Genomic DNA, 27,676 nt, shown 5'->3' with positions numbered 1-27,676 from the left:
CAAACAAGCAAACTGCTACATAAAATAATGGGACAGTTTTGCTCCTCCCTGGTTGTTTTGTCGCTGTACTGAACCAGGCCATGGTTTGGATTAATGTGTCATTCAGACATGGGTTAGCTCTTTTCAGACATGCCAAGAGCTGTGACAAAAGGTTGCCCCAAGATTCACATTTTGTGGTTTGTCTGGAGAGCTAAACTAGGAGACTGGGTTCAAATGACAACACAAAGCCAAAAAATGGCTTAGCTGCACAGCAAAATGGCCATTACCTGTGCAGGTAATGTGAACAACGACGCTGTAAATGGGAGGAGTGCTCTTGTGATTTTAAAGTCTGGGTGATTAATCCCTTCCTAGCATGGAGGTACAGGTTTCTTATAGATCTGTTCAGTAGCTGTCTTTATTTTCTGTCCCAGCAGTCACTTTTAACTGTCCATTTAAAGTCTTCTGTTTCTGGAGAATCACGTAACTGGGATATGGTGTCAAACATAGCTTAAATTGTGCCTATAGAGTAGCATTATTAGAATTGAGAAGAGGTAGGAGCGCTCATTAGTGCCACAGCTGCTACTCTTATTAAAATTGTTGTTATAACTATTAATAAATAAAACAAACCAAACGTTATACACTGAGCCAGCTTTTGACTTTCCTACCATTTTCTTAAAACAAAGGAAATTGTGTTAATGCCTGGCCAGTCCATCTTCAGGGGAGGATTTTAATAGGAAGCACGGGCTGTGTGCTTTTGGTTTTTTATATACCCTTGAATGTAAGATGAGGAAAAAAGTACGCCACTCCTTGCTTGCATTCTCTCTTCCTGATCCAGAGGTCTTGAGGCAGGGGATGGATTGGTGATCATTGTGGGCAGCCACAAATACTGGCTTCCTAGTGAGTCCAGCTAAAACTTTCTATTCATGAGCAGCAAGGGCTTGTGATTCATAAATGTGCATGACCCTCATCCTGGTTGGCTTGAAAAGTTACAGAAAACAAGTTGTTACTGCCTGCACACGGCTTTTGAGCATAGATTAACATTTTAGCTACTTAGTAAGTTTATTTTCTAAGCGTAATTAGTGGAATGAATGTTCAGTATGAGGGAGCTTTAGGCCATTCTATTACGCAAGTTATTAAACTACTTGGCAGTTGCAAAATGCAGGGTTGGAACTGCTTATTCTCCTCTTGTTTTTCTTTTTAAGGGAAAGAGGTGGGGACAGGGAAGACTGATCTGATTAAAATGTTGAGTTTATCCACTGGCGGACCACTTTTGAGTTGTGGGAGCATTGTAGTTCTTTGGCCCTGAAGTGCAGCCCAGGACAAGCTTTTCCAGGACACTTCAGCCCATGTGTCCTTCCTCTAGCAGACTGGTCATCTTAGTTTCCCTCCTTTTTATAATAATGTGTCTGGCAAAGCTTTATGAAGGGCTGTCTTCCTTTCTAGCTTCTGTTTTACCCCCCCCCCCCCAGCTGGACCTGGTAAGCAGTGGCGTAGCGTGGGGGGTGCAGGGGGGGCCGGCCGCACCGGCCGCAACATCTGGAGGGGGGGCGCGCTCGCACTCGCAGCTCTCTGCCCCTACCTGGCTCACTCACTCTCTCACTGCAATGCTGGCTGTGCGAATCCGATCCGAGCCGCCGGGTCGCCGCCCACTGTGGAGGGGAGGGTGCCAGGCGTGCGGTGCGGTGCGGAGAGAGAGCGAGGGACTATCTGGGGGAGGGACAGTGCAGCGCGGGGGGGGGGGGGGCAAATTACTTGCCTTGCCCCGGGTTAGGGGGCGCAAATTACTTGCCTTGCCCCGGGTGCTGACAACCCACGCTACGCCACTGCTGGTAAGTGAGAAGAAAAAGAAGTGAGAGTTCACTTCTTTGCCCCTTACACTCTAAAGCAGCTTGGATAATGTCAAGGGGGGACCGTGAACTCCACAGAGCTGACCTCCTCTCCACAATTGTGTGTGTCACTTTTTGGGGTGTGGAGAGCCGACAGAGCCTTCCAAGTTGCTCCTGCCCAACCTCCTGCAGAGAAGTGAGTCACATAACTGGAACACTTATTCCTTCAGCAAGCCTCATTCTCCCAGCTCCATGTCAGTGTTAACAGGGTGGCTAAAATAGGGGAAAAGGAGTTGTCAGGCTGCATTTGGTGCAGCTCACATAAAGAATTTTAAAAGCCATATTGGCTTTTATTGAACGTGCAGATAGACCACTGAAATGGTGAGCGTGGTGTAATGTTAAAAACAGGTTCAAATATGCATGCAGGTAAGTCATTGGATAATTTTTGTTACTGCTTTCAGCCTTTTAGCTAAGATCAAGTGTAGATTTATATCATGCCCCGTCATCACCAGGTTTCTCAGGGCAGTTCACAAATACAAATACAATAACCAAAAACAAACAAAAACCAAGCTGTAAAATACAACTAAGAATCATAGCCTCCAATTCATCTGTGCTGACTTTTAGAAACATGCTGAAAACTTTTCTGTTCCTCCAGAACTATGCATGTAGTTAAGAGTACACCCCCCATGGTCAATTGATGTATGCTTTTAATTTCTGTTTGTTTTAAACTAGTTTTTAACTTTCTATAATTTTATCGTCTGGTTTTATGTTGTTGTAAACTGCTGCAATATATATATATATATATATGCAGGTTTTGGTGTCCTCGGGTGTCTTCCCGTGTAAAAGTTGGGGTGTCTAGGCGACGTTTCGACGAGGTCTCACTCGTCATCTTCAGGCTGGTGCTTTCGGCTTCTTGTTACTGGAACAGAGCAGGATCTCAGTGTTTGAGTTCCTATAAATACTGTTGAGGAGGTGTGGTGTATAGCCTCCAATGTTCTGGGCAGAGAGGAGGTTCCCAGGCTAGTGTGCCTTTTCTTCTTTTGTTCCTTAATTACTTGAGGGATATCTTGAGTGAAATACCCTGCAAAGTCTATGAAATACCCTGCAAAGTCTGCCCAGCCACGTACATTGGACAAACAAACAGACGAATAAATGCACGGATCGCAGAACACAAGAATGCCGTCAAAAAAGAAGAAAAAACTTCCTCTCTTTTCCAACACATGAAAGAAACAGGACACGAAATTAATTTTGCAGATTCCAAATTGCTCTTTAACATGGAACATCACCACAAGAGAATAATCATGGAAGCCATCGAGATAGAGAAACACCCTCACAACATGAACAAGCGTGACGACACATCCCGCTTGCCAGACATCTGGAAATTAGCCCTCCCCACAAAATCTGACACCAGATCCAGAGGCACACAGAACGCCATCACCAATCAACCACACCAGACCCAAACCCAGACCCTCTCCACAGATAAATTACAGACACCATCCAGTAGCCAAACCAGGGTGGCACCTCCGGATGCTGCACCCCCCTGCAATCCCTACACAGATCTGGCTGGCACAGGCCACAAAACCACAGCTCGCCCCTATACACGAAGCCAAGCCAGAGCACAACCAAGTGCAGTACAGCCATCTTCTCAGAAAAAACTCTTCACAAAGTTCAAGAGTTCAAGACACGAAGGCTTTAGCAACTAATCCACACCTAATGACCCACCTAAGTGGGATTCAGGAAATCACTCAAGAAATCACTCAAGATATCCCTCAAGTAATTAAGGAACAAAAGAAGAAAAGGCACACTAGCCTGGGAACCTCCTCTCTGCCCAGAACATTGGAGGCTATACACCACACCTCCTCAACAGTATTTATAGGAACTCAAACACTGAGATCCTGCTCTGTTCCAGTAACAAGAAGCCGAAAGCACCAGCCTGAAGATGACGAGTGAGACCTCGTCGAAACGTCGCCTAGACACCCCAACTTTTACACGGGAAGACACCCGAGGACACCAAAACCTGCATTCCTGTACCCGTGAAAATCTACGAAAGCATATATATATATATATATATATATATATATATATATATATGACATTATTTATAATACTAATGTCAAGAAGGCTCTCTGGTGAATAGCAATCAGAATAAGCACACTTGTTGCTATTCTGTTTTGTTCCATATGATGGCAGTATTGGATATGTTCTAGTTTATTTAAACACAAACAAAAAACCCCAAGTGTAGATTATAAAATCCTGTTTATTTTCAAGTGCATAATTGCTGGTGAATTTTAACTGCTTGTCTTACTTTTTCCTTCCATTACTGAAATTTAAGAGCTTATGCATAAAAATCTAAAGTTTTTGGGAATATTTACAACAAAATTCTGCATTCCCATCTGAGAATTGTTTATTTCTTTTGTACTGAAAAATAGAATTTTATACATTTAGGAGAAAATTGCAATGCAGTAAACATTTGTAATCATCCTCTGTGTCCTAAGTGGCAAATAAGGTTCGTACTTTTTGTCAAAATTCTTGTATGGAATCTGAAGATGAAGCTTTCCTTTTAATTCAATGAAGGAATGCAAGTTGAAGGGTGCAAATCGTCATTTTGTGCATGTTGATTTGAATGCAGGTCTCATTGACGGCAGTGGGGGCTTACTCCTAGCAGGTCTTCTTAGGAGCACAACCTTAGTAACCTCATGGCCACATTGAAATTTACTTTATTTTTGATCACAGCAGAGACTCGTATTTGTACTTAAGTGTTATAACAGAAAGCACACACTAGAGAGCAGTGCTTATCTTTTTATGCTCATTTTTGTCGAACGCTTTTTGCTTGTGCGGTGCAGCACTAGGTAAATAGCCTTCTGTGTGTGAAATTGCATAGATTAGGCACCCCAGTCTCTTCCTATTAAAGCTGCTGTCGTGGTGTGAGGCAGGGGGCTGGCGACCACACTCAGTTCCTCAGTGGAGGAGACCAAGAGCAAGGCCGGTCTGGGATCTGGCGCAAACACTGTGCAGCATGGGCCCCTTACCCACAGTTGCTACTCCGTGTAGGAGCTTTAACAGGAAAAAACTGTTATCTGTTTTGCTGATCTGGAAACCCATAGCCTAGATCAGCTTTTTTAGGGAAAATGGACCACAGTTTTTGCAATCAACCGGTTGGACATGCCTGGCCTAGATGCATTAGTAACTTCAGTCCTTTTTTTTATAAACACAAACGTAGTCCAAAAGGCTGGTATGAATCTGAAAATCAAAGTTGTTATTGGGTTTTCAATCTGAAATGTCTAATTGTTGATAACAACGAACACCCTTTGAAATCCCTTTGAAATTTAATTGAAACCCCTCCTGATGTTGTGAGTGGCAAGACTGCTTTTGGGAAACTGCCTGTTGCAGTCCTAGCCCTTGGTTGGCAGCGCCCTTGCGCTAGCCAAGGCAGGAGGTGGGGTCCAGGGGCGAATGCCCCTTTGTGGGTCATTTGTGGGTCATCTCTTCGGCTGGTACAGCATGGATGCTAAGATTGGGCCTGTCACTATCATGTGGCGGTGGCAAGTCTGCATAGGATCTTCTGTCATCCCATCCCCACTCCAAAATGCCCTGCTTCTGGGGGGTTTCTGGTGGAGATACTACCGCTGGTACATTCCACCTGCCGCTTGTGTGGGCACTTTGGGGCACTCCTCACCAGCAGGCCTTCCCCAATGTCGGAGGCTGGCAGAGTTTTCCTGATGCTGAAGGCCAAAGAAGCTGTGCAGCACTGAGTAGAGGACCCCTCTGCTCTATTCAGTATCCTCTCCAGCATGGTGGATTGGGGCTTGGGATTCTTTAACACCTGAATTCTTCTTGAATAGCACTTACAAGATAATTGATACAATTCTGATACCGTATTGGCTCGAATATAAGCCACACCCGCCAGTGGCGTAGCGTGGGTTGTCAGCACCCGGGGCAAGTAATTTGCGCCCCCCCCACCCCGCTGCACTGTCCCTCCCCCAGATAGTCCCTCGCTCTCTCTCCGCACCGCACTGCATGCCTGGCACCCTCCCCTCCACAGTGGGCGGCGACCCGGCGGCTCGGATCGGATTTGCACAGCCAGCACTGCAGTGAGAGAGAGTGAGTGAGCCAGGTAGGGGCAGAGAGCTGCGAGTGCAAGCGCCCCCCCCCCCGATGTTGCGCCCAGTGCGGCCGGCCCCCCCTGCACCCCCCACGCTATGCCACTGACACCTGCAAATAAGCCACACCTTTAAAATTCAAAAGGGGGGGAGACAATACCCGAATATAAGCCACTCCCTTAAAATTGGGTTGCAGGCTGAAAATTGCTGCGGTTGGTAGAATTGTAACTCTTAGCCAATTTAAGGCTTTGATCTTGCAAGCCTGCAAAAGTTACCGTACAATTGCTAAAAGTGCAAATTGCAATTCAATTGCTACATATCCACAGGCACTCACACCCGCAAATGGCAAATGAACCGTCTTAAGCTCTCAAATAGGCAATGACACTTTTTTTTGTTCCGTTTTACGGTATGTCTGTTTCAGCAGCGATATCCTAAAAGCCCATTTTTGTAAGGTTGCGAATTTAAGCCGCACTTTCACTTTTCACGGTCGGAATTTGGGGGGAAAAGTGAGGCTTATATTCAAGACCAATATGGTATTTGGTATAACAAAAGTAATCCATTCACTTGACTAGGGAGATAAGAAACAGTTCCGTACCCTTCCTTTTCTGTATTGTGTTTTTATTCATATAGCACCACTTTGGACGGTAAGTTTTGGAAAGTAACCCATTCAAAATGTCATGTCTGCGTCTTCATGGGCCTTTCAATCTAAATATTGTTAGACAGGAAAACAAACATGGAGATGAAAGACAAAGGTAAGCAAGTACACAGAAATCCGGTTATGCATGCTTAGGCTTGTTTGTGATTTTTTAAAAAGTCTTTTTTTATTTATTAAGGTTATCCTTGGAAAATATATGTGGCTCTCGTACGATGATGTTTTCAATAAAGCGAAAAAATTTGGAGATGGATTAACTGTGTTGGGCATTCAACCGAAGACGAACATTGCCATCTTCTGTGAAACTAGAGCAGAGTGGATGATCGCTGCCCAAGCTTGCTTCATGAACAACTTCATACGTAAGCAATTTTATGGCAATATTAATTTTTTGTGTGCTTTTGGATACACTGAGAAGGTTCTCCTAACACTTTTAATGACTTGTGTAGGGCAGCTACTATTGTCCATAAATTAGTATGATTAAGTTTTGTTTTGAAGATTCTTCCTCTGTCTCCTCCTAGGACTTGGGTTGCCATCTCGATGGAATTGCAAAGATACCAATTCCTAGGATGATCCAATGGTTAACCTTCTGGCTTTGTGAAGGGTGGGAATTTCCCTTTCTCACACAGCCTTTCTTAGGTTCGGTTTCCTCCAAGCACATGTGACAGTTTTGGAGGGCAGGCAGTTTTCTTCCAAGCCCAGAAAATCATCGTTACAAGTCCAATTCCAGTTCATTTGTGCAAGAGCAGTGCTTCAGCAGTTCTAGAGCATTAGGAAGAACTTTGTGACAGTAAGAGCTGTTTGACAGTGGAACGGACTACCTTGGAAGGTACTAGGCTCTCCTTCATTGCAGGTTTTTAAGCAGAGGTTGGATGGTCATCTGTCAGGGATTCTTCACTTATAATTCCTGCATTGCAGGGGGTTGGACTGAAAGGCCTTTTGGGTCTCTTCCAGCTCTACAATTCTGTGATTCTAAAGGACACCAATAAAAGCATCTTCCTTGGTAAGAGGCAGAGAACAATGTCTGTAGAAGACTGAACAATTCTTTCCGATTTTTATATATTTGTATTGTATGTTCTCACCAAAAAGTTAATAGGAGCAATTAAAAGACCCTTTCATGGTAAAAACAGCAAACGTATATGAATGAAATTTGTTTCATTCAGAGAGCAGTTTTGCAGAATGTTAAATTACAACTCAAAAGAGAAATCACTTAAAGCCCAAGTAGAAAAAGGAACTGAGACTGGTATAATAGGCCATTGTAAGCAATTGCAAAAAGCACTTTGCAGATTTGGTAATTCTTCCTTGGCAGATTATTATATATAGCTTCTCTATAGCTGTGGGAGTAGCTTGTTACAGCTTTTCTTTCAACGGAAGCTTTGCTGCTTCTGTCTCCCCTCATAGTTTTTGCTCTAATTACTTCGGTATATTCTGAGGAAAATAGAACTGACACCCATATAAAAGGAAAGCATCTCTTTGAATGTAAGCTGGACATGTAACATGTATCTTTGCAAAATCTCCACAAGCTTTGCATGTAGTACTTTTGCTACTTTCTGGAGCTGCAGGGCTTGGCAAGAGCATGGTCCGGGCTTGGGCAGTAGCCCCCTTCTCCAGTGCCAAGATGCAGCTTTTGGAGCTAAGCCAGTGGCAGGAAGTGGCTGCTGACAGGGGGGCTGCCTGCTATTGTTTCTAGACCAGGAATCAATGACATCGTGCCCTCCTGATGTTATGAACTGTGACTCCTGTCACTCCCAATTATCATTGGCTGTGCTGGTTGCAGCTGATGAGAGTTGTAGTCCAAAATTCTGGAAAGTACCAGTATCATGGCTACTTCTGTTCCAGACGATGGAATAAAAGAAAAACTAGCACAGCTTCCATTATTGTACAGGCTATGTAGTGGTAGTTGCTTCCTCCTCCTCCTCCTCCTCCTCCTCCTTCTTGTTCTTCTAACACCCTATACCCACAGGTCTCAGGGTGTTTCACAGGAGAAAATCACAATATAAAACCACAAAATATACTTAATCAAAATAAAGACAAGAACAACCCAATGGTAGGGAGATGGTAAGCTTAGAGGAAGTTCGAGCTTGACATTCCCATCTTCCATTTTTTGTTGTTCTTTTCCAAGTGATACTTGGTGTGTCTTGGTTACTGAGCATGCTCAGTCCCCTTTTTTTGGCAGTGGGGAGAGACTCATTATGGCTCTTTATTTTTAGGGTTTGTAAAAAAGGTAGTTTATAAAACCTTTGCCTTTCCCTGTTCCTCAGCGAATGAATGTTTTCCCCTCCGAGTACCATTTCTGTCAGCACTCCGCAGCTTAGTTCACTACTAGATTGAGCGATGATCTTTGCTTCTTTTTTATTCATTAATCTCGCATCTTTATTGTGTAGCCAAGGGCTCTCACCAAATCATACAATACTACAATAAAAAAGTGCACCTCTCATAAAAAATTGCAGTATCCAATATCTTTTACAACAATAAAAACTTCAACACTCTTAACCCATAAACATTTCCTAGGAAAAAAAGGATTTTACTCACTCGCAGTCATATTCTACATTTAGTTTCAGAGCCAACAGTTCTCTGCTATCTGTGACTTGCTTCATCCACCTTGATTATTAAATCATTCTGGCAATCAAGCATATGGGATTTCCATGAATCACAAATATTGGAGTTGCAAGGAACCCTGAGTGTCAGCTAATCCAACCCCCTGCAGTTAGGAATCTCAATTATTTTAATAGACAGAATCACAACTAGAAAGCTAGCTGAGTCAAATATGATCTGATAACTACTAGCTGACTTGGCTGCTTCTGGTCTGCATCTTCCTTCCCTCCATGTTCATCTCTGTGGTTCCATGGTAAGTTCCTCCTCCATAACCGCCTTGTTCACCAGTATGCCTTTACCTGGCCATGCCTGTCATAGTTATGTAGAGTTTAGTTCCCTCCTCCAGCGATCTGTGGAGCACATGGAGCATGCACAATATCCTCAGACCTCTTGGAATATGTTTATGAAAGTAATGGAAATGCTCCTATACTCCATTTTATAGCTGCTTGTAACCCTGTAATACTGTACACGAATACAGTACGTAATGCATTTCCAGTGCATTCTCTCCCTTGTCAAACACTCAATAATTCAAAACAACAGCTATCCACATCACATTTGCAAATCCTTATTGTGAATCAATAGAGACTTAAGTATCAACACAAGTAATATCTACTTTGGTTCTATGGCATACACAAATTATGGTTTGCCTTGGTTTGGGTGAAATTGCAAATTATTGTTTGCTGACACCTTGGAGCTAAGAGAGGTAATCAGAATTGTGGTGTGGTAATAAAGCTCATAGTCACAAAGTCATCGTTCATAATTTGGCATGACATCTGAACTAGCTCAGTACTTGCCTGCAGGGGGCATTGTGTAAAACACTGCTGCAAAGAAATAAATTACACTGGAAGGCAGCATTATGGATAGTCCCCCCCCTCTCTGTTTGCCTTAAAAAAAATAAGGAGAGTTATTAAATTATCCAAAAGCTGGATAGATAAATAGATAGATAGATAAATAGATAGACAAATAGATAGATAGATAGATAAAAAGCACCATCAGAAATACTGCAATTCTGTGGCAAGTTCCACTTAAGACCTTTATAAAACTTTTAACTTTCAAAAGGGTCAGTTTAAGGTAACGTGAAAATGTAGGGAAATGCTGAAATGTGTGGAATCAAGAAATTTGCATTTGAAAGGGGGGTTGGTAGGAAGGGAGATGGCGGGGATTTAAGTGGATGTTTCAAGTTTCTGAGACGTGCTTCAGCTCACAGCGTGACACAGCATTTGGTGATGTCAAATGAATGAACTTGGCTGACTTACTTGCTGGCAGATGGTAATATTGTCATATGCTTTTCACGTAGTCGTTTCTGAAACTTGAGTTGCAGGCAGTGAAACGCAACGAATTAAATTTTGTTTAATTTTTCAAGGAAATATGTTTGCTAATCTAGATTTGGCCAAGTACTGCTCTTCCTGAATAGGCCTGATATAACTGTGCTTATTTTTTTAAATCTTCATTCTTCTGTGGCACATGTCCCCTCCATCTACTAACTGCATTTTAAACTTTACTGTTATTTTAAAGGATTTTTCTGCCTGATTGTTATGGTAACTTTTGTGCATATTTAGCCAAAACTGCCCTGATTTTTGTTCTTGATAATATTTTATTCCTTAGAGATAAGTGAATGAACACTCTTCACGGTCCAATGGGACAAACAGTAGAGCATGTCCCTTAAATTAGCCCCACCCTCCCCTGCCCAGAATTAATTTCTTTAAGCACCGTATTTTTTGCTCCATAAGACGCACTTTTTTCCTCAGAAAAAGTAAGGGGAAATGTGAGTGTGTCTTATGGAGCGAATGGTGCTGCGCAGAGAGGGAGAGCTGCGCAGCGCCCCTTCAGTGAAGCGGAAGGAGGAACAGGAGGGGCTCCTTCTGTTCCTCCTCCCTACTTTGCTAAAGGGGCGCTGCGCAGTTCTCTCTCTCTCTTCTGTTCCTCCTCCCACTTCGCTGAAGGGACGCTGCGCAGCTCTCGCTCTCTGCTCAGCGCAGTGCCTCTCCTGCCCTCTTTGGGCAGGGGGAGCCTTCATCCTGCTGCCCTGAAGAGGCTTGGCATGGCTATCCCATAAGCCAGAACAGCCAGAGGCTATCCCAGAAGCCAGATCCCTCTTGCTGTTCTGGCTTCTGGGATTCAGAATATTTTTTTTCTTGTTTCCGTCCTCCCAAAACTAGGTGGGCCTTATGGTCTGGTGTGCCATATGGAGCGAAAAATGCGATATTTGAAAATAGCTCCATAACAAGTCTTGGAAAGCTTTTTCTGCTTTGTCATTGCTAGAAAGTAACAAATCTACACCTGGCGGCTTCTACTTTACAGTTTGTAACACTATAATTTTTAATCAGATTTTATGTGTTCATGGAGAAGTGCTATATACAGTGTTAAGTGGCAACTCGGTGGATCAGACTGCACGATAATCAGTTGCAGCTGCTGTGGCTCACTTCATCTCTTTCTCCATGACATCAGTGCAGCATTTTGTAAACTGGACAAGCTTCTTGACTTCATTAACTGCCTAATTGTTTTTCACTTCGTTCATCTCCCCCCCCCCCTTTCTCCCTCCAGTTTTTAGGTGAATAATATCAATGGTTTTTTGAGAGATTATACTCTTTCTTCCTCAGCTTGCTGAGAGCCTGCTAGGGAAATCTTGTGTTTATATAATGAGGGTCATTGGACTGAGCACAGAGAGCACATGGGAACTAATAAAGGCAATCTTTTGTACTTTGCTCCCACCAAATTAAAGAAAACAATGTACATGTGTACTTGCTTTGCAACAGTTTGGAATTGTGTTCCTTGTTAAATACCCTCATGGCAACCATTCAGATTTAAGAATCAAGGGAAATGGTTTTTGTTGTAACCAGTGACTCCAAAGAACTGCATTGCAACTAATAGCTGAATTGTATGCCTGGGACTATCAATTTCAGGACCTTGTATCTGAGTATAAGGCTGCAATTCTACAGCACACTTCCCTGATGAAATGTCCTGCTGAACTTTGTTTAGGATTACACTACATGCTTTTGATTTATCAACATACAAGGCTGTTTTTCAGGTGCAAATGCACGCTTCAAAATCCACAAGCAAGCAACAGCAAATTCTTTCACAGCAAATATGTGTGCATATCTTTTAAAAAGCACTTTACAATCCCATACCGTATAGGTTAATTGCTGTTTATGTATATAAATAGACATCTTAAACACGTTTGCTGAGACGTATGAGCTGATGTGCATGTTATAGCTTTAAGCTGAGACTACTGGAAACCGTTTTGTTGTGTTAACGTACTTCTGCCAAGCCCAGGCTTTCATTCTGACACTTTCATTCCCAGGCTACTGCTATGTCTTCTGGGAAGTGGCTGACACTGACACACAAACTCTCCATGAATAGGACCAGAATGATGAGATGGCTGGCATTACATAGCACAGCTACGGTTGGGGTCAGAAAAATGGCAGAGGCTGCTTTTTAAAGCACTTTGCACAATAATCAGGAAGTTATAGCAGAGCTTGCTTTCAAGTGAGCAGCGTAGATACACAGCTCTGATGTCCATAAAGCAAACCCATTTATATTTGTAGAATTCCCAAATTGCTCCAGATCCTTGTGCACAGCAGTGAGTTGCATACAGAGTGCTATGTATGAGGTCCTTTCCTGCCAAAGTAATGAAGCAACCATCTGTTTTCTCAGTGCTGAGGAGACTAGCTGAAAGCAAAGTCCCCAAGCAGGTGATCAGAGTGCCATATTCCTGCAAATATTAGAAACTCCTTCCGCCACTGCAAAACCAAATTTTGCTACATCACAATACAGTGGTACCTCGGGTTAAGTACTTAATTCGTTCCGGAGGTCTGTTCTTAACCTGAAACTGTTCTTAACCTGAAGCACCACTTTAGCTAATGGGGCCTCCCACTGCCGCCGCGCCGCTGCAGCACGATTTCTATTCTCATTCTGAAGAAAAGTACTTAACCCGAGGTACTATTTCTGGGTTAGCGGAGTCTGTAACCTGAAGCGTATGTAACCTGAGGTACCACTGTAACTTTTCATTTTGTTTGGAGAATAATTGTATGCCCGAATTAACTCTTAAAGCAGGAGTTGGCAAAAAATGTTTAGCCGCAGGCTGGTCCACTGTCCCTCAGATCTTGTGGCGGACCAGAGAATCAGCTGCCACTGCTGCTTCTCGTGGGTAGGCAGAGTGAGCTTGTCTGCTCTGCTCTCTGGCCCACAGGAGCACCAGGGCAGCGGTGGAAGATGAGTGGTGCGAAAGGGCTGGCTCTGGACTGCTTAAAATGGCGCTCAGCCAGCTCAGCCCAGCCCCCTTCCTCCTCTAGGCAGGGCGGGGAGAAGCCAGGAGGAGGGAGGGAGGCACCGCCCCCACGGTGTGTGTGAGGAAGGGGGGGGGAATGGAATGGCACAGGAAAAAAACGGCACAGCCCGAATGAACAGAATCTCCATGCCGATCCACGGACAGTCCGCAGGCCGGATCTTGAAGGCAAATGGACCTGATATGGCCTGCGGCCCTTAGTTTGCTGACCCCTGTCTTAAAGTAATTACATTAAGATATTACTTCACTGGGAAAACTTAGTTGGTAGAACGTGAGAGTCTTAATTTCAGGGTCGTGGGTTCGAGCCCCACATTGGGCAAAAGATTCCTGCATTGCAGGGGGTTGGACTAGATGCCCCTTGTGGTCCTTTCCAACTCTACAGTTCTATGATCCGATGATAATATGGGAGGGAAGTATCTAAAGTGGAAGTCCTTTCTGTGCTCTGTGCTCTCATATTGTGTTGAGAGTGCGGTGTAGAACTAAAAAGTCACATGACCTCTTCTGTAAAGAAAAGAAGAGGGATCCTGCTAGTGTGGCTTGGAAAATAAGACCTCAATTCTTCAGAGTACAAATATGCATAGTGAAACCAAAGTACATTTGCATTTTATGTTTCTCAAAGTTTGAAATCTTGAATTTGAAGCAGCAGTGTACTGCGACATTTTCAGCATGCAGTGTATCTTTTGTATCCTGGACATCTATAGTATATGAGTCTAATAATAATAATTAATAATAGGAAATTCATTGTTCATTTCTTCCCCAGTTGTTACACTTTATGCCACTCTAGGAGGCCCTGCGATTGTACATGGGTTAAATGAAACTGCAGTGACAACCATTATTACCAGCAGAGAATTGATGCAAACAAAACTGAAGGTAAGGATTGTCCTTGACTAGACAAATTGGATGCATGTTTACAAATGTGGATTTTGTTCGTTTGTTTATTCAATTCTGTAGAGGAAAAGGTGATATACATATAGTGCAGGTTTTTTCTCTTGCTCTACAGATTTATGTTCTTATGTAACAGAAAATTATGGAAGTGTAAATGATTTGGATGCACCTATAGGTAAAGGTAAAGGTACCCCTGCCCGTATGGGCCAGTCTTGACAGACTCTAGGGTTGTGCGCCCATCTCACTCAAAGAGGCCGGGGGCCAGCGCTGTCCGAAGACACTTCCGGGTCACGTGGCCAGCGTGACATCGCTGCTCTGGCGAGCCAGAGCCGCACACGGAAACGCCGTTTACCTTCCCGCTAGTAAGCGGTCCCTATTTATCTACTTGCACCCAAGAGTGCTTTCGAACTGCTAGGTTGGCAGGCGCTGGGACCGAACAGCGGGAGCGCACCCCGCCGCGGGGATTCGAACCGCTGACCTTTCGATCGGCAAGCCCTAGGCGCTGAGGCTTTAACCCACAGCGTCACCCGCGGCCCTAGGATGCACCTATAGTTTCCATTTAAAAAAGGACTGTGATCCCCACCCCCAAAATGGTGCTTAATTCAATACAGTGGTACTTCTGGTTGTGAACGGGATCCGTTCCGGAGCTCTGGCCGCATCCCGAGGAATTCGCAACTGGAGGTCCTGCGCATGTGAGTGGTGCAGTTTAGTGTTTCTGCGCATGCGCACGGCAAAACCCGGAAAAATACTTCTGGGTTTGCCGTGTACGCATCCCAAAGGAGTCTGTTCCTGAAGGATACGTAACCAGAGGTGAACACAACTAGAGGTACCACTGTACTAGATAGTCCTCTGACACTGACACACACTTCAGGGAATGTGGGCAATTTTTCATTCTTGCAAAGTGTCATGTACATGGACGGCGTGCTATGTATAAATGTTTCATATCCTAGTATTGTGGTAGTAGTAGTTGTTGTTATATTTATTTATATCCTACCCTTAGTAGGGCTATGCTGCCCCATATCTTCCATTTGTGGCCTCTTGGCCCTGGATCAAGCCAATCTGCCCTAGCAACCTGGGAACCTACCACCCTGTCCTGGATCTGTCCCCAAAGCAAGTCAGGAGGTGCAGCTCAGGTGGAGGGTGGGGTTTGTGTGCTTCTGAATTTGTAATCTAGCTGCCATGGTTTGATCTTATATTGTAAAAAGCTGTGTACATCAGTTAGCCAGTAATATAGCCTAAACAATTTAAACAAGATTTGCCGGGGGGGGGGGGGGGAGCCAGCAAACTTGTCAAGACGTGATGGGTTGCTGTCTATTTGCTTCTAATTGAATGAAGCATGGAAAAATCATCACAGATCTGAAGTTTCTTTCCATAAAAGGGTTTGTTAAATATCCTGTTTTTGAGCATTGGCTTCATAGGCCAACATCTTGACTCACAGTGTAACCATAAAAGCACTTTGGGGACCATATGTCTCCAAGTGTAATCTATATTATAATTCACTAAAAGTATTTGTAGCAGCAGAGCCAGGGAACCAAAAGATAAGATGGCTAGAGGAAGGAGTGGACAGAAGAAGAAGAAGAAGAAGAAGAAGAAGAAGAAGAAGAAGAAGAAGAAGAAGAAAGGATATATGGAGAAGAATTCTGAGGGGAAATGACAAGCGAAATGGGCAGCTGAGAAAAGCCATGCCTTTTTAAGTTCATCATTAGAACTTTAATGCACACCGTTTTTAGTGTCAGCAAGAATTGTTATAAATTACATTGATACTGTTTATTCCAAACATATTGAAATTTCACAACTGGCTGGTTGTGGTAGTAAATAGTAATTAATCAACTTGCCCTCTTTTTACCCACCCTTCACCATAAGGTTCCAGGAATAGTTAAAATGTGAAAATTAAATCTTAAAATTGGTTAAAACAATTTGCAACCAAAAGAATAGGGTTAAAACAAGTTACGACTGAAAGAATATACCTTAAAAATATATTAGCACTGTTAGCAGCTAAAGGTAAAGGGTAAAGGGACCCCTGACCATTAGGTCCAGTCGTGACTGACTCTGGGGTTGCGGTGTTCATCTCGCTTTATTGGCCGAGGGAGCCGGCGTACAGCTTCCGGGTCATGTGGCCAGCATGACTAAGCCACTTCTGGCGAACCAGAGCAGCGCACAGAAACGCCGTTTACCTTCCCGCCGGAGCGGTACCTAGTTATCTACTTGGACTTTGACGTGCTTTCGAACTGCTAGGTTGGCAGGAGCAGGGACCGAGCAACGGGAGCTCACCCCGTCACGGGGATTCGAACCACCGACCTTCTGATCGGCAAGCCCTAGGCTCTGTGGTTTAACCCACAGCGCCACCTGCGTCCCCACCTAGCAGCTTAGATGACATCAAATTAGCTTTTTTGAATGTGCTCTATTTACAGCAGGTTGAACTATTAAAGTATAGAACTGCAAATGTAGGGCATTGTGATTATTATGATGGAAACAGTTAAACTGTTTGCCCCATCTTTTTCTGCAGAGTATTGCTTCTCAGATTCCTCTGATGCGCCATATTATTACTGTGGATGGCACACCAACAACATGGTCAGAATTCCCCAAAGGGGTAATCGTTCACACGATGGCATCTGTTCAAGCTATGGGAGAGAAAACAGAAAACTGTACGTATACCTTTTCCTTTTTCCTAATGAAAGTATTTTCTTGAAAAAAGTGAAGGAAATCTAAGACACGATAATGCTAAATGTGCTTAATATCTTGCCAGTTATATTCTGCCCAGGGTATATGGTGGATGGGTGTTGTGTTGATAACTTATTATTTTTAGCGTATGCTTGTTTAATCGGGATACAGAGTTTGTGTAGCAGTATTTTTTTAAGAAAATAACTTCTAAGGAATACCTGATATCAGGTGAACCTACCAGTGGAAAGATGCATCCTGGTTGCTAGTAAAACATGAAGGGCAAATGAAGATTCCAGGGACTACTAGAAAATAAGATGGAAGCAGGAAAAGTGTATTGTAGGGTAGCGGGAAACAGCAGCACTTTAGGACTCTCAGGGTTCCTGTTCCCTAGTGTCCAGAGAAACCACTTATCAGTCACAGCCCTGACTTCACTCATTGGCTTAAAATGGTGACATATAAAAATGTAGAACACATTAAGGTTTACAACAAGAATAACTTAGTAGTCAGTATTTTAGATTTTCAGAATCTTTCAATTTTGCTTTCTTTCAAATTGTTTTGACGCTTGCTTCTTTTTTGTTTAAGTTCCAGCTAACAAGCAGAAGCAGAGACCGTTGCCGTCGGACATTGCAGTAATAATGTATACCAGTGGTTCTACAGGTGTCCCAAAAGGCGTTATGATCTCGCATTGTAATCTTATTTCTGGTATAACTGGGATGGCTGAAAGGATTCCTAATCTTGGGTATGTAACACACGTAATCCTAAATGATGCTTTTATCGCTTTATCACTAAAATGATTGAAATGAACACATTAGTGTATATGCTGTTAACGTCCTTAGAGAAATATAGTACAATGCTGGCTTTAATTAAACTTCTGTTGCACAAAAAGAACCCCTACTGTAAGAACTCTTCATGCTCACCTAAAATGTTGGAATATATGTGGTCGAATTGTTCTGGTTTATGTTCTTTAGTATTGGATATTCAGAAAAGAGAAGTTCTGCGACTGTTTTGGAAGTCTGGCAAGAATACCATTTTCAGTACAAATAGATTGTCAGGAATGATAAATCACAAAAAAACCCAGACCTTTTTGCACTAGTGTGATTGTATTTTGCAAAGACAAACATGTTTATTGAAACCTCAAAGCTATTTGGAACAAGGGCTTTCCTGTAGCTTTGTTTACCCTTTGATAGTTGAAGCTTAAATATACTGCAGAGACACCCATCCATGGGCAAATGGGTGGGGGCGTCTACTTGCCAATACCTGAAATTGCAGTAACATCAAGTGACCTGTTTTTGGCCAAGCAGATTTTGAAATGAAACCATGCCAGAAAAGTCACAGCACCAGTGCCTGCAACCTCCCTTTTGGCTTAGCCCTGTATTTACCTTCCCCGACAACTGATGTCCTATGACTTGGGCCTAGGGCAGATGAGTGTGTGATTTGGCCAAAACTGCCTCACAGGCCAAATGGGGAGACTTTGTGGACCAGAGGTCCGTCCCTCCGCAATGGTGCTGCATTTTATGTTAATTAAGTATGGAGATGAAATGTTCTGACTGATTTAAGAAGAAGAATGGTTAGTAGTCTTACTTCTGGTAAATTGTGCTGCCAGAATGCTTTGCCCCATGCATGAGGAGAACGTATAATTCAGCCTGCTCTTGTTTAAATATGACAATATGCCAGCATTGCAAAGTTGTTGTGCCAGGATGCTCTTTAGATTTTAATGCTGCTGCAGTCTCAAGCAGTGGGTTGACACAACTTGGCACAGAGTTTACCGTAATCTCTCTCTTATTCCCTTAGAGAGAAAGATACTTACATTGGATACTTGCCACTTGCTCATGTTTTGGAGTTAAGTGCTGAACTTGTTTGCTTGGCTCACGGATGCCGTATTGGCTACTCATCACCTCAAACATTAAGTGATCAGGTAAGGGTCTCCCACTTCCAATCAAATCAGACCATAGCACGGTTTTTAAAAGCACGTTTTTCTACTACACAAATTCCCCATCTGACACCCCACACTAAAAGGGGAGAAAGCTGAACAAGCACACAGTCTGCTTTGCTTAGACCTTGTATCAATGGCGGCTTCTTCATGGGAGTCAGTAGTTCTGATCTACTATGCAGCGATGATTCATTTATGAATCTGCCTTAGTTCAGCGGAAACAAAAAAAGCACTTTAAGGGTATTTACAAGGAAGGGTTGCCTGCCCAAAGATGAAGGTAAAGAAGTGGTGTTTCTGTCCTAAAAGAAAGTTCTTTGTATTATTTGGGCAATTTGTTTTAAGCATGGAAACTGAGTGCATTTTACCCTTATAATTTGTGCACGTTCTGCCCCGATACTGCCTGGCATGTAAGTGCTTAATAAACACACAAGCATAACGTGACTAATCCCCCCCCCTTTTTTTTTCAAAATCTGCATCATCCACTCTCCAACTGTACACACAACATTTTGTGTCCAACTACCCACTGAAAACAACTTTGGATCACCGTATCAAATTATGCATTTTTAAACTTTGTCTAAAATATATGTGAAATTAAGTATTTGTCTACTTAAGAGATATCCTCTTAAGTATCCTGTTTCAATATCTCTGACGAAAATATGTCATAGATGCTTTCTGACCCAGCGCTATGGTGAAACATGATTTCTTTTCAGCGTGTGCATCTTTTACGCCGAGCAAACAAGAGGATTTTTGATGAAGACTAACTTAAGGTTACATGTTGCTTTCTTCACTTCTCTTTTAGTCCTCTAAAATAAAGAAAGGAAGTAAAGGTGATGTTTCTGCACTGAAGCCAACTCTAATGGCAGCTGTGCCGGTAAGTTGTGCATTTGAAGCCTGCCTTTTTCAAGAGTTACATACGATGATCTGATGATTTGAAGGTAGTTTAGTACCTTAGGAATTTCTCTATTGCCTGCTTAAGCGGTTCCCATGTAATCCTTCATTCCACTATGGGACTGTGCATGGGAATAATATGCGGAATCTCATGACGGGTCTGTAGTTGCTTCACTAAATGCCTCCTGCTTCTGGAACTTCCCTGAAATATCCACATGGTTGGGTGAATTCATGTTTTCAATAAACAACAATGATAAAACTAATCCTGCCAATTTATATTATTAATAAGTTGCTTAAAACATAGTATTAATATTTACTATGACATGTTTCCTGACAATCACAAGTGGAATAAAGCTTATTTTTCTTCTCTCGCCTCCTCAGTGCAGCCCCTCAAAAAGTAGTATGAGCAGATAGATTTGAGGGGAAAACAGTTAACGTTTGAAGTTGTTTTATGCCAAGCTTTCTGTTATAGTTCATGCTGTGTATCAAGGGCGGGGAACTGCTGGCCCACAGGCAAAACTTGGCATGCCAGGCCTCCCCATTTGTCCCACCAGGCCATTTTTTAGGAAGCCATGTCCACCTACTCTAGACCTCTAGACCACTAGACCTCTAGACCTGAAGTTGTCCATGATGTTGGTAAGGATGGGGCTTCAGAGGAACAGTTGGGAGCTTAAAGTGAGCCCTGGTGAGAGCACACCTTGCTGAAGGAGGGGGAAGCTGTTTCCATTCAGTTGAAACTTCTTCTCTCTCCCAGTGCTGCTCTTTGAACCTCCAAAATCTGGCGGTTAAAGTGTTGTACTGTTTGAAAGCCCTTTCCCAAACAGTCCTACACTGCTCTTTAAAACCTCTGTGCTGCTCCTCAAACATCTGAAGACTTTGGAAGTAGTGCAGAATGGTTAGGGAAAGGGCTTTTAAACAGCCCTTTGTAAACAGCACGGCACTGTTCCTTATGGCCCTGTTTTAGGAGGTTTCGGGAGCTACGTGAGGATGTTTGCAAAAGGCTTTCAAGCAGCCCTACACTGCTCTTTGAACTCCTGAAAACCAAAGCCCACCTGTCAAATTTGGCCTGCCCCCTCTAATGTTCTCTAATACTAATACCCTCAGAGACCTGTGCAGTAAATCGAAATGTATCGCCTGTTGTTGGCTTGCTTTGATACGCCTAATTCATTTCTGTATCTAGGAAATCATGGATCGAATCTACAAAAATGTCATGAATCGAGTTAACGAAATGTCCAATTTCCAACGTAATCTGTTTATATTGGCTTATAATTACAAGATGGAACAGATTTCAAAAGGCTACACTACTCCATTGTGTGACAGGTAGGTAACTGAGGGAGTGGTGTGCGTGTTTTTCCCCTTAAGGGGTGAAGATTTTACTTGGGGAGATGGATGGATGAAGAGCGGCCTACATGGCTGAATCTGTCACGGAACCAGGACACTTTTGCTGGCTATTGGAAAACAGGGCTAGGTAGCAATACACAATTCTGGTAGTCTGGATGGCAGGATAGGTACCTTAATTAATGATCAAAACCATTACTTTGAATTGAGCTTGGAAATAAATTGAAGAGTATTGCCGTTGTTTTCTGAGTGTCTTTGGGCATATTTCTGTGGGAAAGCAGCATGCAAATTTAAACAGTAAAAATAATAAGGTATTTAAAAGAAAGAAAGAAACATTTATATTACTCAGTTGCCCAGTCTGTATTGCCCGGTGTGTATTCCCTCTCATCTGCCTTTGTTTATAAACTTACACACACTTTCTAGGAAGTACAGTAATTCCCATTAAAATCAGTGGGACTTGCTTCTCCATAAGCATGCATAGAATACATCATTTTTTAAAAATATGATCCCTTTCCATAGAAAAACCATGCTCAAAGTGGCTAACTACAGGAGTAGTTATAAATAATAAGCAAAACGCATCAAAAAGTATACAAAATCGAACAGTTTCCACATAAATTGTGCCATATATGTTGCAGAACTTGCTATGTGATTTCCGTGTCTTCTTTATTATTGATATTATTTTTATTGAGCAATAAAAACATACTCTTTACCTTTTTAGACTTATTTTCCGGAAAGTCCGGATGCTGCTGGGTGGGAAGATTCGGGTCTTGTTGTGTGGAGGAGCTCCACTTTCTGCAGCAACACAGAGATTCATGAACATCTGTTTCTGTTGCCCAGTGGGACAGGGCTATGGACTAACAGAATCCTCTGGGGCTGGAACGATAACAGAAGGTAAGTGGCAGGTTTAGGTTGAGTTGCCAATCCAGGTGTAGAGATATAGTTAGGTGTTACCAGTAAAGTCATAGTACTTTACTCCAAAATCTCTGTAAAGTTGACGTGTATTTTAATATGGAATTTTCTTCTATAATAATGTATTTTTAACTGCTGATTTGTCAGTCTTTTAGGTCAGCTTGTTTTTACACCTGACTTTTCTTGATAATTATTAATCTCTAGTTTAGAGGTTTTTATGATTTAAGCGGTATACAAATTCTATTAAATAAATAAAAAACAAATGGTGCATGAGGTATTCAAAGAAATATTTCGATGGTTTCTAAGCTGTACTTCTTGAGTTCCTAATGATGTTTTATTTTCCAAAATTTCAGTTTGGGACTATGCCACAGGCAGAGTGGGCGCACCCTTGGTTTGCTGTGAAATCAAGCTCGTGAATTGGGTAGAAGGTGGGAAGTTCTTTATTCAATGTGTGATTATTATCCTTTTGTTTGAAGACAGACTGAAACATTTTGTTTAAATTGAATACTATGGCAGTGATCCAGTGAGCTCTTTATTAACATGCTTGCAAAGGCTGGCTTGCTGGTGGCTGGACTAAAAGCAACACCCTCTGATGTTTCATAAACTACCTAAGAGAGCAGAACTAGTCCTAACATCAGAGATCATTCATCAGCTTTCCCCTGATGATATTTCCCCTGCATTAGCTTTAAAAACAGCCAGTGGCACCTGATTTGGGTTGAAGATGTAGCCCTGCATTTAATGATCCTTTCCCTTTGACTATTTCCAAGACTGTGAAGCGGCCCACTGAAACTCTTAGCAACAGGTGGAGGGGAGGAACCAGCGACGTCTCTGAGAGAGAAAATTCGGCTTGGGAGGACATGTGTTAGGCGCATAGTACCCCAAATGCAGCTCCTCTCTGCCACACATTCTTCCATGCCTTATGTTCCACGGTGAAAAGCTTGAGGTCAAGAGGCAGGTTGCTTGTTTTCCTCCAGCCTCACTGCCAGCTGAATATCACCCATGATCTGGGTTCCATGCCATCTGAGGAAAGAGAGTTCTTAGCTAAAACCCCTTTGCTCAGCTCACCCTTCCCTTTAAACCTTCCCCCCCTCCTGCAAGGTGCACTTTATCAATTAGCACAAGGTTTTGTTTATGTCTTCTCAAAAAGTAGTAGTCGGTGGAGAGACGGCTTAGTCAATTCATTGAGCAAAAAGAACAAAGGGTTAAACACAATCCTTTTTCCCTGTCTCTAATTACATTTCCTAAGGCTGCAAACTTATGATCTCTTGCTATTCTGCACAATATCGTACTGCTGCCTCTCTCCCAGGTGTGAAGTGTTTTAAGTCTCCATAGAATTCCCCCTTAAATTGCCCACACATAGCTAGATACTGGTAGGTAGCCGTGTTGGTCTGATGCAGAAGAAAAATATATAAAAAAATAAAAAATTGTCCAGTAGCACCTTAGAGACCAACTAAGTTTGTGCTTGGTATAAGCTTTCTTGTGTATGCACACTTCTTAGTTGGTCTCTAAGGTGCTGCTGGACAATTTTTTCTTATTTTTTGAATATATTTCTATAGCTAGATACTGCTAGTCTTCCCCTGTCTTCCCTGTGTAGGTTATAGGCACAAGGGGTTTTTGGAGCTCTTATTTCCCATCTTTCAGACAAGAGAAATGTCAACCTAGGAACATAAGAACCTAGGAACATCTACTCCAACATCCTGTTCTCATGGTGTCCAACCAGCCACACATGCCAAACTCATAAGCAGGACCTGAGCACCAGAGGACTCTTCTCTCCTGTGGTTTCCACCAGTTGCAACTTATGGAAGGCAAATGAGTATGGATGCATTCCATAAGAAATAGGAATCCTGAATTCATGCTGGGAAGAAATGATACATTGGTTTTCTAGCTGAACATCTTGTGTCAGTTTTTCAATAAATCACCTGTCGTGTTCTGCACAGAAATGTTGGAATAAATATTCTTAAAAGAAAGCGCAAGAAGATCAGCAATATTTTCAGCGTATTTGTTCTATTTTCAGCAGTCTGGAGAAATAATCCAAGCACTATATATTTTTGTTTCTCTTTTAAATTATATTATAAAGTCTGCTAGATAAAGAAATATTAACGAAGAGAAACATACACAAGGACTTGCAATGCTTCAAAATGCTGGATTCACTAAAGTTCAGTGTAAACTGCATTTGATTTGTTTCCCTGCTTACTTTGAGCCTCATGATGGAAACTGTGAGTCATTGTTAATGAGATAAATGTAGACAACTAGGTCTATAAAACTGGCACCCTAGCAGCTGTGTGTTAGAGTGAATTGTTTGGATTCAGATGTGGAAGACTTGGGCTCAAAAACTTGTTCTTAGGCATTGCTTTCAGGGCCACTGCACATACTAACCTCTGTGTTGAGAAACGTAATCTGCATATTGGAAGAGCACATGTTTTGCCCCATTGCATCATATATCCTTTTCCATTTTGCTAAGTATGTGTGAAGTGGCATCTCATTTCATCTGTTATCTAAATAAGCTGTACAATCAACTAATTACATCTCTAGACAGCTTTTGAAGTTCAAATTGATTCATTCGCATCCTGTGCTCCCTGAAATTGGCTTGTCTGGGGTCAGGAGACACCCCAGAACAGCACACAAGGGAGGAAAGGGGGATTGTTCTATCTGGCAAGCTGTAATATTTGCGCTGTTGGAACATTCATCACAGTGCAACAGTGAATTCCACCCAAAGTTCTCTTCCTCTGCACATCCTCAGTGGTTTGGGCATTGTAACATTCTGAGGTATTATTGCTTACGGTTTTAAAGTTTATGTTGCCTTGAAACATAGCATAACATATTTTGGAATGTGGCTACTCTGTATTTTAAAAATATACGGTAAATATTTACACATTAACACCCCCCCTTCATGGAATTTATATTATAGGTGGATACTTTAACACAGACAAACCATATCCTAGAGGTGAGATTGTTATTGGAGGTCAGAACATAACTATGGGCTACTACAAAAATGAAGAACGAACCCGAAGTGATTTCATGGTGGATGAGAATGGACAGAGGTGGCTCTACACTGGTGACATTGGGGAATTCCAGGCAGATGGTTGTCTAAAAATTATTGGTGAGTTAATCCTGTAATATTTGACTGAGCTAGACTATTGCAGTAATACCATTTCATGCCATGAACATGGTTTTTCTATTATTTATATGAGCATGTTCAAGATTTAAATGCATCTTGTGGGACTTTATGAAGTCACTAGACAAAAGGTTTAATGCAAGATCATTTTTTTAAAAAGTCCAGCCCATGATTGATCTGTTGAAGGGCTAAGCACATTAGCAGAAGTTAGCCGCAGAAATCCAGTCTAGATAATTAAATCTCAGATTTCCCTGAAGAGGGAGTGATTACGGAATTCTGTGAAGCTGGTCCTGAAGACCTTCGCTTCATTACTGTATTTTAGATTTTACTATTATATTGATGATTAGGCTTTTGGTGTTAGGAAATGGATATCTTAAATGGTTTCATATTGTGTAGGATTTGGATGGTTTTGTATATCTTTGTGAGCTGCTTTGTGGAGTGTGGTTCACAAGAGGCAGAATAGAAGTCCGTTAAGTAAATAAAAATAAAAGAAACTCCACGTCTGCAGTGAGTCTCTTCCTGTACACCTGTGTTTAATGTATTCTGAACTTTTAATGAATATCACATTAATTTTATTTCCCCTTTTTATAGATCGGAAAAAAGACCTTGTAAAACTTCAAGCGGGAGAATATGTTTCTCTTGGTAAAGTTGAAGCTGCTTTGAAGAATCTTCCACTGATAGATAATATTTGTGTATATGCGAGCAGGTAAGACAGCCCATGTAATCTTGCGTTTGTGCTAGAGCAGTGTTTGCATCTAGAAACTTTTATATGCTTTTAGCTGAAAAGTTATCACATGCCCTTTTGAATTTGCATAGACTTGATAGGAGAATAAATTCCTTCTGATCCATTCATCACCAGCTGGTGAATCAATGGCAAAGAAGAAGAAAAATTAAAGCCAGCTGTGAGTTACTGTCCAAAAACATCCATATTTAATTGTCTTTGAAGGGAACTGCTAATAGGTTTTTGTCCCAAGACCAACTGCTGAATTGGTTTACAGAACTCCCATAAGCTTAGATCTTGGCTACATGTTACAGCTGTTCACACTGGAAGCAGATACTGGAATCCTGAAGCTCTCCTTCCCACATCTTGTCATGTCGGGCAAGGAGAAATGGAGTGTCTCCTAGGAAGGAGGAAGGGTACCGAGCAAATGAAAAGAGTAGGAAATAGCTTTTTGCCTGACAGAGGTGTTTTGTTTTTGTTCATTTTAATCTAGTGCGCCCTGTGGAAAGTGCAATTGCAAATCTTCATTGTTCCCCATCAACTCCTACTGACACTTAACAAACAAGATTTAACTAATCAGTAAGATTTAACATCCTGCCAACCTAGCAGTTCGAAAGCACCTCAGAGTGCAAGTAGATAGATAGATACCGCTCCGGTGGGAAGGTAAATGGTGTTTCTGTGCGCTGCTCTGGTTCGCCAGAAGCGGCTTAGTCATGCTGGCTGCATGACCCGGAAGCTGTACGCTGACTCCCTTGGCCAATGAAGCGAGATGAGTGCCGCAATCCCAGAGTCGGCCACGACTGGACCTAATGGTCAGGTGTCCCCTTTACCCTTTTAAGATTTAACAATTGTCTCCTTGCCTGAAAAAAAGTATTTCCTGCTCCTTTGGTTTCACAGGGGCTCTGTTGCTGAGGGTCTTTAAAGGTTTGTTCCTGTAATGTCAAACCATGGTTTTGGTTTTATGTCTGAGCAAGTCTGATACGATGGCTTTACAGTGTAAACTTGCCATGGTATGTGTAAACTTGCCATGGGGTGCACACTGCAATAGTAACTCTTTGGCAAAAGTAACATGTGCTCCACTCTATACTTGGGCATAAGTTTAGGAAAAAATGTGATCCATGTACAGTGGTACCTCGGGTTAAGTACTTAATTCGTTCCAGAGGTCCATTCTTAACCTGAAACTGTTCTTAACCTGAAGCACCACTTTAGCTAATGGGGCCTCCTGCTGCCGCCGCGCCGCCGGAGCACGATTCCTGTTCTTATCCTGAAGCAAAGTTCTTAACCTGAAGCACTATTTCTGAGTTAGCGGAGTCTGTAACCTGAAGTGTATGTAACTTGAAGCGTACGTAACCTGAGATACCACTGTATAGTAAAATATGAAAAGTTGCATAAAGCCAAGAAGAAATATAAACATCAGTCTGAAATGGTGTGCATCTCTCTCGCTCTCTCTTTTTAGTTTCCAGTCTTACGTCATTGGATTTGTTGTGCCAAACCATAAAGAACTTAAAGAGTTAGCACGAAAGAAAGGATTTAAAGGAACTGTGGAGGAGATATGTAACAGTCCTGAAATGGAAAAAGAAGCACAGAAGATTATAGCTGAAGCTGCTTACATAGGTAAGCAAGGTTGCAAAGTAAAATGCAGAACAACTGTTAATTAAAGAAAGGTATCAGAAAAGTGATACCTTAAAAAGCAACAATTAAAAATTACAGAAGAGCTTCCTCTGCTTTCCCACATCCTGTTTCCCACACTAGCCAACCACATGCTTCCAGGAAGTTCACAACCAAGGCATTAAGG

General features: G+C 42.3%; 1 protein-coding gene across 10 annotated transcripts in view; it reads left to right on the top strand.

Annotated features, from left to right (window-relative positions):
* Positions 1 to 27,676, top strand: part of ACSL3 (acyl-CoA synthetase long chain family member 3) — a 58,020-nt gene that overhangs the window by 24,582 nt on the left and 5,762 nt on the right. For all 10 annotated transcript variants that reach the window (XM_083442737.1, XM_083442739.1, XM_083442742.1 and 7 more), the window contains 12 exons: positions 6,739 to 6,916; positions 14,195 to 14,304; positions 16,826 to 16,964; positions 17,563 to 17,719; positions 18,772 to 18,895; positions 19,710 to 19,781; positions 20,979 to 21,118; positions 21,855 to 22,027; positions 22,399 to 22,473; positions 24,954 to 25,145; positions 25,752 to 25,866; positions 27,338 to 27,495. In XM_083442737.1, the coding sequence (XP_083298863.1) occupies positions 6,739 to 6,916; positions 14,195 to 14,304; positions 16,826 to 16,964; positions 17,563 to 17,719; positions 18,772 to 18,895; positions 19,710 to 19,781; positions 20,979 to 21,118; positions 21,855 to 22,027; positions 22,399 to 22,473; positions 24,954 to 25,145; positions 25,752 to 25,866; positions 27,338 to 27,495 (1,633 nt within the window). The remainder of the gene's footprint in view (positions 1 to 6,738; positions 6,917 to 14,194; positions 14,305 to 16,825; positions 16,965 to 17,562; positions 17,720 to 18,771; positions 18,896 to 19,709; positions 19,782 to 20,978; positions 21,119 to 21,854; positions 22,028 to 22,398; positions 22,474 to 24,953; positions 25,146 to 25,751; positions 25,867 to 27,337; positions 27,496 to 27,676) is intronic.

The sequence above is a fragment of the Podarcis tiliguerta genome (assembly GCF_965153285.1).
Source record: "Podarcis tiliguerta genome assembly, chromosome: 5".
NCBI classification, from domain to species: Eukaryota; Metazoa; Chordata; class Lepidosauria; order Squamata; family Lacertidae; genus Podarcis; species Podarcis tiliguerta.
This window is presented reverse-complemented; position numbering and strand designations above follow the sequence as displayed.